Source organism: Purpureocillium lilacinum (assembly GCF_023168085.1).
Source record: "Purpureocillium lilacinum CBS 284.36 DNA, scaffold_3, whole genome shotgun sequence".
In the NCBI taxonomy this organism is placed as follows: Eukaryota; Fungi; Ascomycota; class Sordariomycetes; order Hypocreales; family Ophiocordycipitaceae; genus Purpureocillium; species Purpureocillium lilacinum.
Window position 1 is genome coordinate 1,409,368 of NW_027072113.1, and position 14,955 is coordinate 1,424,322.

The 14,955-nt window shown below is 56.9% G+C and overlaps 2 protein-coding genes across 2 annotated transcripts; both read left to right on the top strand.

Moving 5' to 3' along the window:
• Nucleotides 1-1,965: 1,965 nt before the first annotated feature.
• PLICBS_004120 (uncharacterized protein) lies at nt 1,966-3,023 on the top strand (the record flags this gene model as incomplete). The annotated part of the gene is made up of 2 exons (XM_065600423.1): nt 1,966-1,973; nt 2,144-3,023. 2 exons carry the CDS (start codon nt 1,966-1,968, stop codon nt 3,021-3,023), a joined length of 888 nt encoding a protein of 295 aa, XP_065456495.1.
• Nucleotides 3,024-7,365: 4,342 nt separating this feature from the next.
• Nucleotides 7,366-8,549, top strand: PLICBS_004121 (uncharacterized protein; the record flags this gene model as incomplete). Its single annotated transcript, XM_065600424.1, has 2 exons — nt 7,366-7,524; nt 7,596-8,549. 2 exons carry the CDS (start codon nt 7,366-7,368, stop codon nt 8,547-8,549), a joined length of 1,113 nt encoding a protein of 370 aa, XP_065456496.1.
• Between the last annotated feature and the right edge of the window lie 6,406 nt (nt 8,550-14,955).

The following is a 14,955-nucleotide window of genomic DNA, read 5'->3' on the forward strand; positions in this document are numbered from 1 at the left end:
TCTCATCGGCTCAAGGCGCTCTTTCGTCGGAGCCTCGCACCCGTCCGCGGGATGTAGAGTTGCATGCGACGTTGCGTCGCTGTCGTCACCCATCTTTCTGATGGGTCTGGGAAGGCTTTTCCTCACCGGCTGCGTGCACAGCCAGAGCGGAGGGCCTCGGCCGGGTGAAGGGCGGTGCCACGCCCTTCGCTCGACCGTGACCAGCAGTTGAAAACATACAAAAACAAAACAAAAAGGAAGAAAGGGAGTGTTGTTCGCCTAATGGCGCGGGCAGATTCTTTGGAAGAAGAAGCTTTCCGACGTCATTTCGACGAAGGCTTTGAAGCCCTTGCCTACTGCATGATGTATCGCTTCGGCCGGTGAGGGGATCAGCCTCATCCGGAGCCGTGGCGGTACTTTCCTGCAGTAGAACGGGTGCTCTGGTGCTTTGCGTCGTCCGCATGAGCAGTCAAGGCGCGCGTCGTCATGATTGAAACGCTCGTGGTAGTCGGCGAAGTCTCCGTGGCGAGATCTTGCCGCAAGGAGGCTGTGGAGCGTTGCCCTTGGGAGCGCCAGCTCTGGAGGGCAGCTTGAGGTCGCCTCGAGGTTCAGAGTCTTGTATGACTCTGGCGCTTCAGTTGACCACCAAGCCTTGAAGGCGTCTCTCGATTCCTGCCTCGCAAGTCGGCGCAGGTGGGCCAGCGATGGCATGGCTTCTGGTGGTTCAGGCTGCAAACAGCCCGCTTTGGCGAGGCCGTCAGCCTCCTCATTGCCCGGTATGTTGGTGTGTCCTGGTATCCAGCGGACCTGCACGTTTCCGTGCGAGGTCGCCAGTTCTTGGAACTTGGTGAACTTGTCCTGCGACGAGTCGGCTGGGTTGCCTCGCAGACAACTGGCTACAGCGAGATTGTCGGTACAGACCACGACTTCGCTTCGAGTGTCGCCCAGGCGGAGAGCGGCCCGAAGGTCTTCTAGGGCGCCGGTTGCCTCAGCGTCGAAGACTTCGGATGGGCCTAAGCGGCCCGATCCTTGGACTAGCGATTGCTTATCCCGGTGTACTGTGAAGCCGAATCCCACGGCGCCGTTTGGGAGTTGCGACCCGTCGGAGTAGACGATGAGCGTGGCTGCGGCGGCGGTTCCAAGCCATTCGAGGAAGTCACCAGCGGTTTCGGCTTTGTTTGCAGTCTGAAGAGGGCTGGCTTCTGCGTCGGAGTAGCGGCGCGGCAGGAGCGCCGGGCGATGGCACTTCGGGAGGAGTTGGTCGGTGCGTTGCAGCCTCGACTGAAACGTTGGCTTGATACGTCGGGTCGAGCTGGGGTTCCGAGTGTGCCGCGCTCGGGGCGGTTTCCGCGAGGCCCTTTTAACAAGGGGATGGCGCCCGTCGAGAGACTTCAGGCGTGCCGAGAAACGGATCTGCTGAGCGGCGAGTGCGATGTGCGCAGGCGGCGTGCCAGCTTCGCGAGCATAACACGCGTCGGGCTCAACAATCCCTTCCCAGCTTACGCGATGGAGTTACCCTACAGCGTGAAGGGGAGAACAGGGCTAATCTAAATAAGGCAGTATCTTTCTTCCTTACTTCCGATTCAAGTTAAATCTCTGATTCTGATTGGCTACTAGGCATATTACGTAATCAAGGATTTATGTCAATCGGGTTCAATCGAAGGGGTTCGGAAGATTGATTGATTGACTGGGAGACGTGAGCTCGACTTGATTGAAACTTGACTTCCTTGATTGGTATGGATTGATTGGTGGGTAGCGCTGCTTTTCCGGGAGGCCATGATGATGCTCGTCCACGTCTGGGGAGGGCAGCCGGGCCGCGGACCGGAACTGACGACGCTACGCTATTGTGACCCGTGGCAACTCATCCGCAATATGTTCGTGCTGGACGGACAGGTCATGCTGGCCACGGACAGGGACAGGGCGAAGGCCATCCGCGACAATGGGCGGAAGGTGGCTCATTTTCTGCCGTCACGCATCGGAAAGATGATGGTAGCGTACGTGACGTGGCTGCTGCCGTTCGAGCGGATGCTGCGACGCAGGTACAAGCTGCCGGAGCCCCCCGAGAATTTGCTCGAATTCATGTGGCGAGACGGATGCGGTCGGCGGCTATGGGGCACGGACAGGCTGAGCACCTTGTTGGCGCGCGCAACACAGGCTGGATCAGGCGTCCGGACCGCATCAGCGTCACGCGATACCGGCCGATCGCGATTGAGATGGGACGCCGCATACGGGGACTGATGATGGCACAGACGGAGGCTCGCATGGAGGACGGGGAGGAGGACGAGGAGGACAACATCGACATCGACCCCGTCACGGGCGAGCCGATCGACTGCGGCGGCAGCTGGCATATCGTGTGGGACTTGCAGTCGACACACGGCACCCGGATCGCGCGGCAGCACTACGCCGTCCATATTGGATACCCCGGGAAGCTGAGCCCAGAGATGATGGCGACGTTTCGGGAGATCAGCCGGCTGTGGCATCCGTTTCTGGAGCAGGAGGCTAGTCCCAGGAAGATGTCAACCAAGCGCAAGCACGACGATGCTGATGAACGCAACGACGGAGCGGCGAAGCGTGTGAGAACGGCGGTTGGCGAGGCGGAGACGCCGCAAGATGCGGAAACAGAGTCATTGGCCGGACTTCGCAAGCTGCTGGGGCCGGACGCGACGTGGCGATCTGAGAAACAAGCCGAGTGCATGCGGGCGAACATGGAGCTGTTGAATGGGCAGTCCGCCATCAACGTGCTATCGACGGGCGCCGGGAAAAGCATCTTGTTCATGTTGCCGGCGATGCTGGCCGACGGCGGGACGAGCATCGTGGTCGTGCCGTTCGCGTCGCTAGTCGACGATCTGCTGACGAGGGCGCTGGCGATTGGGGTCGATTGCATCCAGTTCACGACGTCGCTGAGTTGCGGCCGAGAGGGTATGCCCCGGGCCCCGCGACTGGTCATTGTCAGCGCAGACATCGTCAGCAATGCGGAGATGACAGAGTACACGGATGGACTGCTCGCCGCCGGGTTGCTGCGACGCATCGTCGTCGACGAGTGACACACGGCCAGCACCAACACAAGTTACCGGAGGAAGCAGGGCGAGCTCAATGGCTTCCACCGCTACAGGTGCCCCGTGATCATGCTCACGGTGACGATGCCCGTGGTGCTCGAGAACTGGTTCCGGGAGGCGATGCTCGCGGAAACGGCTGCGATTGTGCGCGACCGCACGACCAAGCTCAACTGCCGTTACCGCGTCGAGTGGATCAGACCGTTGGAGACGGTGCGTAAAATCAGTGACTGGGGAGGACCATTGCTGACGTGCAGACGGACAACGACCCTAGCTTGGGGATACAATACTGTTTCGAGAATAGTCGAGCTGCCGGGGGTGCAAGCACAGTCACCAACTGTTACCCTTGTCCTCTAGAGGTTTTGGCTTGCAAGTCGCTGCCGAGAAAAAGCGCAAGCTGGTCCCTGTACCCTTGCGCACTACACACTTCCCAAAGAGGTGAACTAGTATCGAAAATGGTGGAATGGCGCGGCGAGTTGGTTGGGAAACGCCAAGATCAATCATGAGAAGCTTGCGAAGCCGAGCGCGACGTGCAACCGAACTTGGTGCCCCTTTTCCACTCTTGCTGGCGCGCAACTTGTAAGCTGACCGCAGCGAGGCCGTCCGGCAGTGCCGCCCGAGCCAAGGCGGACGCGCCGCCACATACTTTGTCCAGGGCTACTAGCGGCAGGTTTCACCTCAAATTGAATGTGGGACAGCTACGCCCGCATATGCCCGCATATTCGCAACCGTTTGAATCTACCGAGCGGCACAATAAACCCCGTTCATCTATTACCGTCAAAATATAAAGACCAGCGCGTAACCTCAGCTTCAACTGCTTTTTGCTGCCACAATCAATCCCCATTCACTCTTAAGCCATCATCGCCCGGCCAATCCACCATTCTTGTTTTGCTTCTCATCATGCATCTTCTTGTTGCCCTGGTTGCTCTGGCGGGTATTGCTTCCGCCGATAGAGAGTGCTTTCCTGGTGGAAGGGCATGGGGTGACCAGAAAATTGCGGCAATTGGGGCGATACAGCGTTTTTGTTCGTCAGCAGGTAACAGGTACTATGGGGGTTATGAAAAAGTTACGGGATGTTACAATCTTGGCGGAGATACGAAGGTCAACTTGCGAATGGGAAGTTTCACACTCAGCAGCTTCTATTTGAGCGAGAGCAGCTGCGTGAATCATCTTCGTTATTTCGTCGAGATCTGCCCCAGGGGTGGAAGATCTCGTGATGGATCCACCCAGTATGACGAGAAGTACGTTGATTCGGCACGGCTAATAGCCTGCGTATTTCATACAGCATTTCACTAATCAATTTGCAGGGCCGATCCGAACAAAGGCAGATGCTAAGCCAGCGCCGGGCCCGGATCAATTCATTTCAATCGAGAATGTTGATGGGGCGAGGAAGGCAGGATCAGGCAAGTTTCGATCGCAGCGGACTTAGATCTCCTTACCAATCAATAAATTCCTCGAAGGCCTTCAACGGAATCAAGTAAAATTGAGATATGGCTATTAAGCTATAGCATCACGATATAGTTCAAGCTACAGCTCTTCCTAAACTATACTATAGATTTTTAAGCGCGGGCACAGTCTGTGTAGCAGTCATTTACAAGCGTTACTATGGTCGATCTAGTCTAATAATTGCCTGCCATTTTCCTACGTCTCGTATATACACTCTATTCTTACCACGAACCATATTATAAATAACATTAGAAGCTCGTATCTATCTTTGACGTTCAAGTCAGCTATCCTCGCTACGGTTTGTCAGATGTCCCTGTCTAGTTGGTAAGAATAAATACTCCTCCATGACGCTTAAGAGGCGAATACACCCAGAACTTTGCAGCCGGAGTTGACGCATAAACCATGCCCGGTCGTCCTCGAAAGGTGCAGGCACTAGACTTCCCATAAACAATATCCACGCCCTTAGATGCATGGAGTCCTCGTGACCTGCTGGTGAAGGTTCATCTGCTATCGCAGTGCGAAGACTGCGGGCTAAGTATCTTGCCGCCATTTGGGAACCTCCTGCGGGGATCGCAAGGCAGATAAAGATGAGTGCAGCTATAGAGGTGCAGCGGTCGCGATGGAAGGCGTTATGGTCGTGGCTTTGAAGGAGCAAGCGATACTGAATAGCTTGTGAGCGTCGGAAGAGCCATGCCTCGACTTCTAGGGCTGCGGAGTCTGATTGTGACCAGGTGTCATGCGCAGTCTGACAATATTCGACGAGATCTTCCAATATCTTGATCAGCCCCATGGCTAGCGGTTCTTCCAGCAAACGTCTTCCCAGGAGTGGGTACCCCAACTTAAGGGCTCTATCGTGACCAGCTCGCATGTGCTCTGGCAGCGGACCCGGATCCCAGCTCAGTGGCAGAAGCATAGGCGGCTGGCAGGAGGCAATGGCAAGGTACTTGTCCGCCAGGAGGGTGCTGTCAAAGATGTATGGGTCAAAGAGATGCCATCCACCCGCTTCTCCAACAAGATGCATTAGCGCCATCAGGTGCACTCGACTGGCGGTCAAGGAGTCTGCTGCCATGTGCTCTACCATGTCCCGCCTCTCGACATGTGCCGCCCACACCAGCGGCAGGCCGTTCCAAAGCTCGGTAATCGCGAGCGAGTATAGTGACAACAGCATCCAATTGTCAACCCGGTGCGTTTTCTGACCGAGGCGCGAACGGAGGTCAGGGATCGCCTTGGCGATGTAGAACTCTGGTGGCTGCTGATGACCAAATTGCCCCGTCGCCCACGCTAGCATGCTGGAGCTGTAGGCAAGCGTGGCGTGCATGAGAAGCTTGTTGTCTATGCAATGCCGAAGTCTTTGCGTGACAATAACTCGGTGCCGAGAAGAAGCTTGATGTGATGGACCCCTCGCAAGGAGTTGGCTGGGGTTGGGGCAAAAAGCCTCGGCCAGGAAGTTGGCTCGGGCGAGACCAAAGAATGTATGGCGCAGGAGTTCATGCGTTCCAGCTTCTATGCCAATGATTGTGCAGTGGAAAGGATCGTAGCCATTAGACGTAGGATATGTGCTGGGCAAGTCATCCAGAGATGAAGATGATGATGGCGCCGCTCGCGCCGTCCTGGCAATGCTCAAAGCAGCCGTCTTCTTCGCTGTCCGGGTCTCTTCATAGCTGGGTTGTTCCGATTGAGGCGGAATAATAGATACAAAGCCTGACCAAGGCCTATTTTGAGGTCGTCCCTCTGCCTTGCGCCTCTTTCTCTGGACGTGGCTCATCATGGCAGCCGACTCGCTCCGGGAGCTTCTGGAGAAATCCTGGGAAGATCCTGTTTTGTTGACAAAGAATAACCCTGCCATGATGCATTGGGAAGTGGAAATACCGATTTGAGACCATGAGGGTACGAGGCAGGCTATCAGCTAGGTACTCAAGCAATCAGTCAGTCAGTCAGTCACCACTTTGCCTTTTTATGTGTGTCATCGGTGATCACCCTAGTCTGTGCGCCGCAGACCAGTTGGGGGCGGCGCGGCATTCGGCAGCACTATAGGCCGTCGGACGGCGCGTCAATCAGTGGCTGGGGAGGACCATTGCTGACGTGCAGACGGACAACGACCCTAGCTTGGAGATACAATACTGTTTCGAGAATAGTCGAGCTGCCGGGGGCGTAAGCACAGCCACCAACTGTTACCCTGCGCTGTCTTCTAGAGGGTTTGCCTCGTAAGTCGCTGCCAGAACAAGGCGGATGCTGGTCTATGTACCCTTGCTTACCACACACTTCCCAAAGGGGTCCCCGGGTATCCCCGACATTGGACAACGTTCCTGATAGTGATGATGCCAAAGAACTGTAGAGAACTATATAAGAGCTGGTGGCATCGATCGGTATTTTCCGAAAACTCATCATCATAAGTGCACCGATCTTCAACATCAACCACCATTCCACCCATCCTCTACTTACCCGAAGCAAAATGCGTGCAGGAACAATATTATCTGCACTCGCCGCAGCCTCGGCGCTGCCTGCCATGGCGGCTCCAGCCTCCCAAAATTCTTCGTCATGTCTTCCTGTCGTCGATTTAGGCTATGTGAGTCTAGTTCACTCTTCTGCCTGGAATTGAAAACGGAGAAAAAAAAAATGTATTCGACCGCTAATGGTAGCCCCCAAGGAATTTCACCGAGCGCTTTGGTACGATGCCGAGACCGACATTTACAAATTTCAAAACGTTCGATACGCTCGTGAACCCTCTGGAAGTCTCAGGTTCCGAGCCCCGGCGGCACCGTTGACAAACCGAAGCGCTGTGCAAGTCCGAGCCGACACGCGGATCTGTCCTCAGGGCCAGCCCGTCTGGCAGAGCAAAGCGTTCGGACCAATTGCAAAGTACTCCAATCCCGCCGTGCCATTCACCATGGACGGCTGGGTAGATGCGATTGCCAATGGTGTCGTGCCGCCAAGGAACCTTAACATGAATGCCACCGAGGACTGCCTTCTACTTGATGTTCACGTCCCCAAAAAGGTCCTTGATGCGGCACAAAGAAAGAAAAAAGGAGCCCCAGTGCTCGTCTTCGTGAGTTTTGATAAATTTCAATGGTATTCTGCCATATATGTGCTGTGCTGATCCTTTTCGAAATGCGAAAGATCCACGGAGGAGGTGGTGTCTTTGGCTCCAAGGACGGCTCTGGTCCGACCCGCTTCGAGCCCTCAGGTATTCTTCAACAGTCCCGGGATAAGTTTGGCGAGGATTTTGTCTTTGTCGCTATCAACTATCGTCTCGGTGCTTTCGGGTTCCTCGCCGGCTCAGAGGTTCAGCGAGATGGTAACGCCAATGCGGGACTGCTCGACCAGCGCTTCGCCTTGCAATGGGTCCAAAACTACATCCATCTCTTTGGAGGTTCCAAAGACCACGTGACAGTTATGGGCGAGTCAGGTGGTGGAGGCTCCATTCTCCTCCACATGGCCGCCGCTGCAGCAACACAACGCAACCACACGTGCGGACAGGAGGCGAAGCTGTTCCAACAGGCGATTCTGCAAAGTCCGGCACTTAGGTCCGCTACCCGTGACCCTAACGAGATTTTCAACGAGTTTCTGTCGTTCCTGGATGTCAAAAGTCTAGAAGAGGCAAGGAGGTTACCCTCCTCCGCTGTCATCGTGGGCAACTCTGCTCAGATCCAAGCGGCCCCGCCAACGGACTTCCTCTACGGCCCTGTCGTGGACGGTGATTATGTTAGCGCCCCCCTGCTGCAATCTTTGCGAGATGGGGCTGTCGATAAGACCGTCAAGGTCTTCGCTGGACATAATGTTTTCGAGGGCGCTTTCTTCTTCGACCCAGCTGTCAAGGCCGAAGAGGACTTCCGAGACTGGCTGGAGGTTTCGATACCCGGACTTGAAGACAGTCGATTTGACGATATTGCCAAACGAATCTACCCGGCTGTCTATGATGGATCCGTCGGGTATGTCGATACGAACACGCGGCAGATGAGCGTATGGGGTGAGGCAGTCATTGACTGTGCGTACCACGCTATTAGTAAGGCTACCAAGACGGTAAGCTATGCTTGTAAGTACCAGAAAGAAAAGATTGGCAACGAAAAGTGAGAATCACTCGCTGAACATAATGCTATAGATGAATTTGGCGTGTCCCCGGGTTTCCACATCCAGGACCTGGGCTATACTTTTGGCAGCCAAAATTTGCCTGCTCCGATTCAGGGGGCGCAAAAGTCGCTTCAGCTTGCTATCGCCAGCTTCGTCATCAACGGAGTGCCCATCTTGGAGGACGGAAAACCATTCCCGGTGTTTGGCGATGGCAGTCTGCTTGTTAACATCACATCTGCCGGCACGTTTTCTTCAGTGCCAAGTCAGGTCAACCAGACTAGATGTAATTGGTGGGCAGATAACGGCCTGTGACCTGGTAACCCTTAGCCGATAGGTATTCAACTCGGGTACCAGTCTAGTACGCCGGGCCACCCATTGTTCTGCCAGAACGGCCTTTCTAGGCAGAATGTGGCTTCTGGCAAAACGAGACACCTGATTGGCTGGCAATCAGGAGGAAAACCTGCACGGCCTTGCCCGATCACGACGTAAATTGCAACATCAGGAGTGCTGGCAAGAAATGGTTGGTGTTACCACGGACGACTCGCCATTCCGTGCGCATAGTGGTGGGCCTTGACCAGACTCAACTGGTGAACAGAATATATATTTCGCATGGCCTTGACGGTAGGTCCTCTCTTGCTTCCCATGAAATGATGGGAAAGTTGAACCAAGGTGCCTTCCACAGTGAGCCAATACAACTTCAAGGGACGAGGACATCGCAGCCCTTACAACTCGTCCATCTCCTCAAGCCATGCCCTGATGCGCTTGGGGCCCTCTTCCGCCAGACCCTTCCAATCTTCCCAGCCCATCTCTTACAGTAACGTGATCCCCATCTCCCCGGCTCCGGCAGTCGCCGTACCACCTCCAAACACCATCGAGCCGGCAACGAAGCGCTGGATGACTTTGAGATAAAGACATCGTACTTCGTCGTACCAAATATCATCATCCCGTCGGGCTTCCTTCGTTGCCATATTTAGCATCCATCTTTTCTCGGTATTTCGTACGCCAGCACAACGTCGCCGGGAAATGGCAGTGTTCACATCGCGCGCCCGGACCCCCGCCCCGTGCCTGGTAGTCCTTGAACATATTGAGCCCGATTCGGGTATCGTCGGACTCCGTTCGATGGTGGCAATGCTCGAGTGTGTGAGTATTAGCCACAAAACTCCATTCGTAAAATGCACAGAGCGGGCAGCCAATCCTGCGACCTCGAAGTGTCATGCGCAAGCGGCGAATTAGCGGATTATCGGTTATGTGGTTTGCCTTTTCTCGCTCGGCCGGAAAGGTCTCGGCTTGCGCCAGCTTTGCGCGGATCTCCTCTGGCCTGCCTCGGGCAAGTTCGGCTCGCTGTTGGCTGCTTCTAATTGGCCGGCCCGCCTCGGTAGGTGGACCCCCCGATGACAAGGTTCCGTCCACTGGGGAGATAAGACCCTCATCATCCTTCGTCGAAGGTTCGTCTTCCGGGGGAGGTGAGTGGTCGGCAATCGCTTCTAGGCCTGGGCTATCTGGCGGTGGGGCTTCATCGCTGGTATCGCTGATACGAGGACGCTTGTTTGGTGTTGAGAGCTGCTCGCCCTGCTCGCGCGACATTCGCCTTGGTGGAGGTGCTGTGCCGCGGACAGCGCGGGCAAACATGATGGGAGCATTTTGTGTATGGAAGACAAATGCTTAACGCGATGCTCTGGCGCGACGTGTCGGTCAGCATGGTTCAATGGCCCTGTTTGACCAATCAAGTTGACCCACCTACTTTATCCCCGCGGCGATCTGCCAGTGGCGGGACGGCACGCTGCGGAGCAAGCCACGAGCCAGGCGCCCACAAGGTTGCTTCATTGGTGCCTAAAATTTGATTGGGAAGCGGGGGCTGGTCTGCTCTCTCCCGAGGTGGGGTGATCTTGCCCACTACGGGGCTTGGTCATGATGGACTCCGATGCCTGCGGAATCTTGGCCGTGTGTATCAGCTTTGGCTAAAGTGCGCAATGTCATTTCAGTCGAGCTAGGGTATACATCCGTCAGGTTTTACCTCACGCAATAGGAGGCGGTGACTCCAATAATGCTCTTGTGGCGTCATGAGGAAGTACTCCTGCGCCATTTCAACCAGCTCTTCTGATTTACCAGACTGGCGAAGGTGATGGCCCCATTTGGAGGCCGCATACTCAAGGAGAGCAAATTCATCTGGCACTCCACGTGATTGCCAAAATCTTGCCCATCCAGTGACGAGCTTGTTTTCGTTCTTTGCGATTTGAAGTGAACGTGTGACGACAGACTTGAATCTGAGGTAGGTCAGACACGTTCGAGCGATTGTGGCGTGTCCATTCTTGAAGAGATCCCTTCGGGTTCCTAGGTAATCCTGGGGCAATGTAATGTAATGTACTTTATTTACGCCCGGAGGGATTATCCCTAAAGGGCCATAACGAGAGGCTATTTGCTCATTCTGCCATAAAAGCCGTACACCTAAAGCCCAACAATTGTTTCCTTCCTTGCCCCCTGCAGCCTCATTCCGCGATCTGACTGTCCTGCCCTGAGGTCATTCCCCCCGAGTGCCCAGCATCCCATCGTCGGCAGCTGGAGCTTGGTCGGTCAGTGCGAGGCTGCGCGGCTAGGATGTTACGCGCTTGCTTCTCGTCCATTTGTCCAATTCATCGCAGATTCGTCTGTTCAAATGTCCGCATCCAGTCTTCCTGTTGCCATTGCAAATTTAATCGTCGCTCGGACAGCAGCCATGTCAGGCTGCCATCGCTCGCCATCCGATCCAGACTTGCCTCCCAGGAAGAAAGATAAGTTTCCGATCTTAGTCCGCTTGTACCGTATCATGCCCTCTCTTTCCGAGTTCCATCGTGTGCAACGGAACAGGAAATGCTCGACTGTCTCAGCTGCTTGGCCGCAGCTGCATTGGTCCGTCCCCACAGCCCTGATGCTGTGCAGGTATCTGTTGAGCCTGCACTTTCCTGTTCGCAGCTGTATCAGTATCCTGGACTCCTTGGCATTGAGAGTGTCGTAGATGGCCCGCGTGTGCTGGCCCGGAAGCGCTGTGTCAATACGTTGCGAATACCGTCCTACCCCGATGGGTATTCTTGGCCGCTGCTGTTGCTGTTGGCCGAGCAGTAGCCTCGTCCTCGTCGCTCGTGCTTGATAAGTTGCTCTTTCCCGATCGCACCCTTCCTCTGTAGCCTCGCGGGCTGCTGCCTTGGCCGCCGCACACGGCCGGAAGCCTTCATGCCCTGCCGGCACCCACAAAACGGACACCGCAACGTCTTGCAGATGCGGCAGCCTCGCCTGTCTGTACACGTCCTGGACTGCGCGTTGTCCGGATTGCTGTCGAGGTTGTCCTACCACCTGAACGGCTGCCCTGCTGCTGCTGACGATGACCACGTTCCTGTGCGGCAGCTTCGTCGGCACATATCGAAATGCCCATGCCATTGCTTCAAGCTCGGCCACGTACGGATTCACATCCTCACGCGGTCCCAGCGTGACCGAGAACCGGGCCAACACATCTCTCTTGCCCTTTGCCGTCACATACTCCACGTAGCCCCCCATACCGACCATTCCTCGCCTCTCTGAAGAGCTCGTCGAGATCACCACGCCGCGGGCCGCTCTTGCAGCCTCCGCTGCTTCGTCTCGGTCCAAATCGCACGCGACGCGGATCCGGCTCTCCCACGGTGCCATGGCGTACTCTTGTATCTTTTCCAGCCGTTCACCTGTTGCGTCCCTATACCGCATGGCCATCTTCTGCATCGGCGACGTAAACCGTTGACATATCCTCATGTTCAGCCTCGCCAGCGGGTGCTCCCTCGGAAGGGTGCGCAGGCTAATCCACGTCTTGGCGGCAGCCCTGCCATGTCGTTGAAGCACTGGCTCAATGTTCGCCTCTGCCTCAGCCACGGCCGTGGCGACGCTCCCAAACGCTCCAGTCACGGCCTGCGCTCCGACTGCTTGTGCTTGGCTCAACCAGACCGTCTCCCTCTCACCACAAGCGTGTGTCCATACATTGGAGGCATAGTCCATGGCCGGCGCCACTGCCGCTGTGAACAGCTGCCTGGCCACCCGCGGCGACAAGCCCCGGAGTCTCTTCAGCTGCATGGCGACAGATAAGCCCTTGGCAGCTGCCTCGGCGATGTGCTCTTTGTATCTGAGCTCGGCGTCGAGCACCACTCCCAGCACCTTGGCGGCGTCCTTTGGTTGCACAGTCTGTCCATCAACCACGAAGCTGCCCTGGCTGCGCCTTCTAGCCGATCTCGTGAAGTGGATAACGGCTGTCTTGTTGCTCTCGAAAGTCGCACCGCTCCGCCTGGCCCAGGCCAGGGCTCGTTCGATGACGGCCTCGATCCCGGCCCGGTTCGCCGCCGCTGATTCCCCTGTCACCCAGGCCGAGTAGTCGTCCACGAAGGCAATCGCACCCTCCGTCGTGCTGATGCTCGTCTGCACAAGATCCGCGTTGAAGAAGAGGAAGAGAATTGGCGACAGCGGAGACCCCTGCGGCAGGCCCGCCTGTGGAAGTGGTCTCTGGGGGGAGCGGTACCCGTTGACCTCAATGCTGGCCGTCCGTTCGGAGCAGAACACGTCTACCCACCGAACCAGCTCCCCAGGCAGACCTCTCGCCGCTAGCCTCTGTAGCAGCCTCTCCTTGAACACGCCGTTGTATGCTCCCTTGACATCAAAGCTCACGAGGCTGAGCACCTTGCCCATCCTCCACGCTCTGTAAATGTTCTCTTGCAGGAGGAGGAGCGCTTGTTCCGCCGAGCGCCTCTTCCTCGCGCCGAAGTGGTTGGCCGGTAGCAAGCCGTGCGCCTCGACCGCATACGATATTCGCTCCGCCACCACCGCCTCCAGCACCTTGCCCAGCGTGGAGAGCAAGGAGATTGGTCGCCAGGCTCTCGCCGCCGTGTAGTCATCCTTGTCGGGTTTCTTCAGTGGGATGATCCTCGCGCTCCTCCACTGCTCAGGTAGCTCGCCGCTTCCGAGTGACAGTCGGAACAGGTGCAGCACGCGTTCCTTGACCACCGGCCACAGCTCTTTCCACGCCATCGCCGGCAGGCCATCGTCCCCAGGCGCCTTCCACGGCTTGGCGGCCATCACCTTCCTCTCCACCTCTTCCATGGTCAGTTCCGGCCACGCCACCGGTGGTCGTTGCGACCCCTCGGGCTCGGCCTCGATTTGCGGCGGCAGCGGCGGGAAGAAGGTGCGGAGAAGCTCCTCTGCCTGATCCTGCCGGCCCATCGTCGTCGTTCCGTCCTCCTTCCTGAGAGGCGGTACCTTTTCCTCCACGCTCGCGGATCCCCTCGTCCCCAGGTATTTGGACGCTGTCCAGATGTTGCCGTCCTCGGCCAGGAACTCTTCCCAATGCTGCCGTTTCTGCTTCCGCACAGCGTCATGGTATTCCTTGGCCGCGTCCTTGGCTTGCTTCTCCAGCTCCGGCGCTGGCGACCCCGCCCTCCTTCGGGCCCTGGCCTGGTTCCTCCAGAACGTGTAGATCTGCCGAAGCCGGGTCAGGTCCACTGTCCACCACCGTTTCGCATATGGGCTTGGCCGTGCTCGCGGTGTAAGGTCTTGTATTGCCTCGCTCACAATGCGCATGAACCGGTCAGTCTGTCCTTGCAGACCCCAGGCCGGCCAGCACACCAACTTCAGCTCCCCCGAAATCCTGTCGCGGATCGCCTTCCAGGGTGCGTTCTTGAACAGGAACCGCGGCTCGACATCCCGGCTGGGCACGTCAATGCCAAATACCGTCTGGATGGGCCGGTGGTCCGATCCATATTCGGTCGGGTGTATCGCGCATTTGACCCTCTCCTCTGCCAGCTCTTCCGTAACCAGCACCAGGTCAATTGTGCTTTCCAGGCCAGGCTTCGGTCCCTGCCACGTCTTGGTACCGCGCGGCAGGAGGCTCTGGAGGCCATGATCGTTCATAAGGTCGATGATCGGCTGGCCTTCTCCTTGTCGTCTCGTTATCGTGCCTTCACCTCCCCATAGCACATCATGGCGGTTGAAATCTCCCGCCACCATTACATCCGTCCGCTCGCCTGTGCCATCGCGAAACTGAGAAATCAGGCTACTCACCTCTCGGACCGCTTCCAGCAGGGCCGATACGTCGTTGCATTGCACGTAGACCGAGACCACCAGGACTTGCCTGCCCTGGAGACGGAGGACGGCTGCAGTCAGATCAGGAGACGACACCGCCACTTGCTCTGATTCCAAGTCTCGCCGCACCCAGAGCATGCTCCGGATCGGCCACCCCACCGGATTGGCGACGCTCGGCACCATCTTCGTCCAGTTGCTGTGGCTCATCGGGGCCGTCACCACCGCGCCGTCAATCAGCCGCGCGTACGGCTCTGTCAGCGAGAGGACCGCATAGTCGCTCAAGTCCGCATCGTTCATCACCCCGAGCTGCACCGTGTCCCGCTTGCGCACGTTCAGCTGGAAG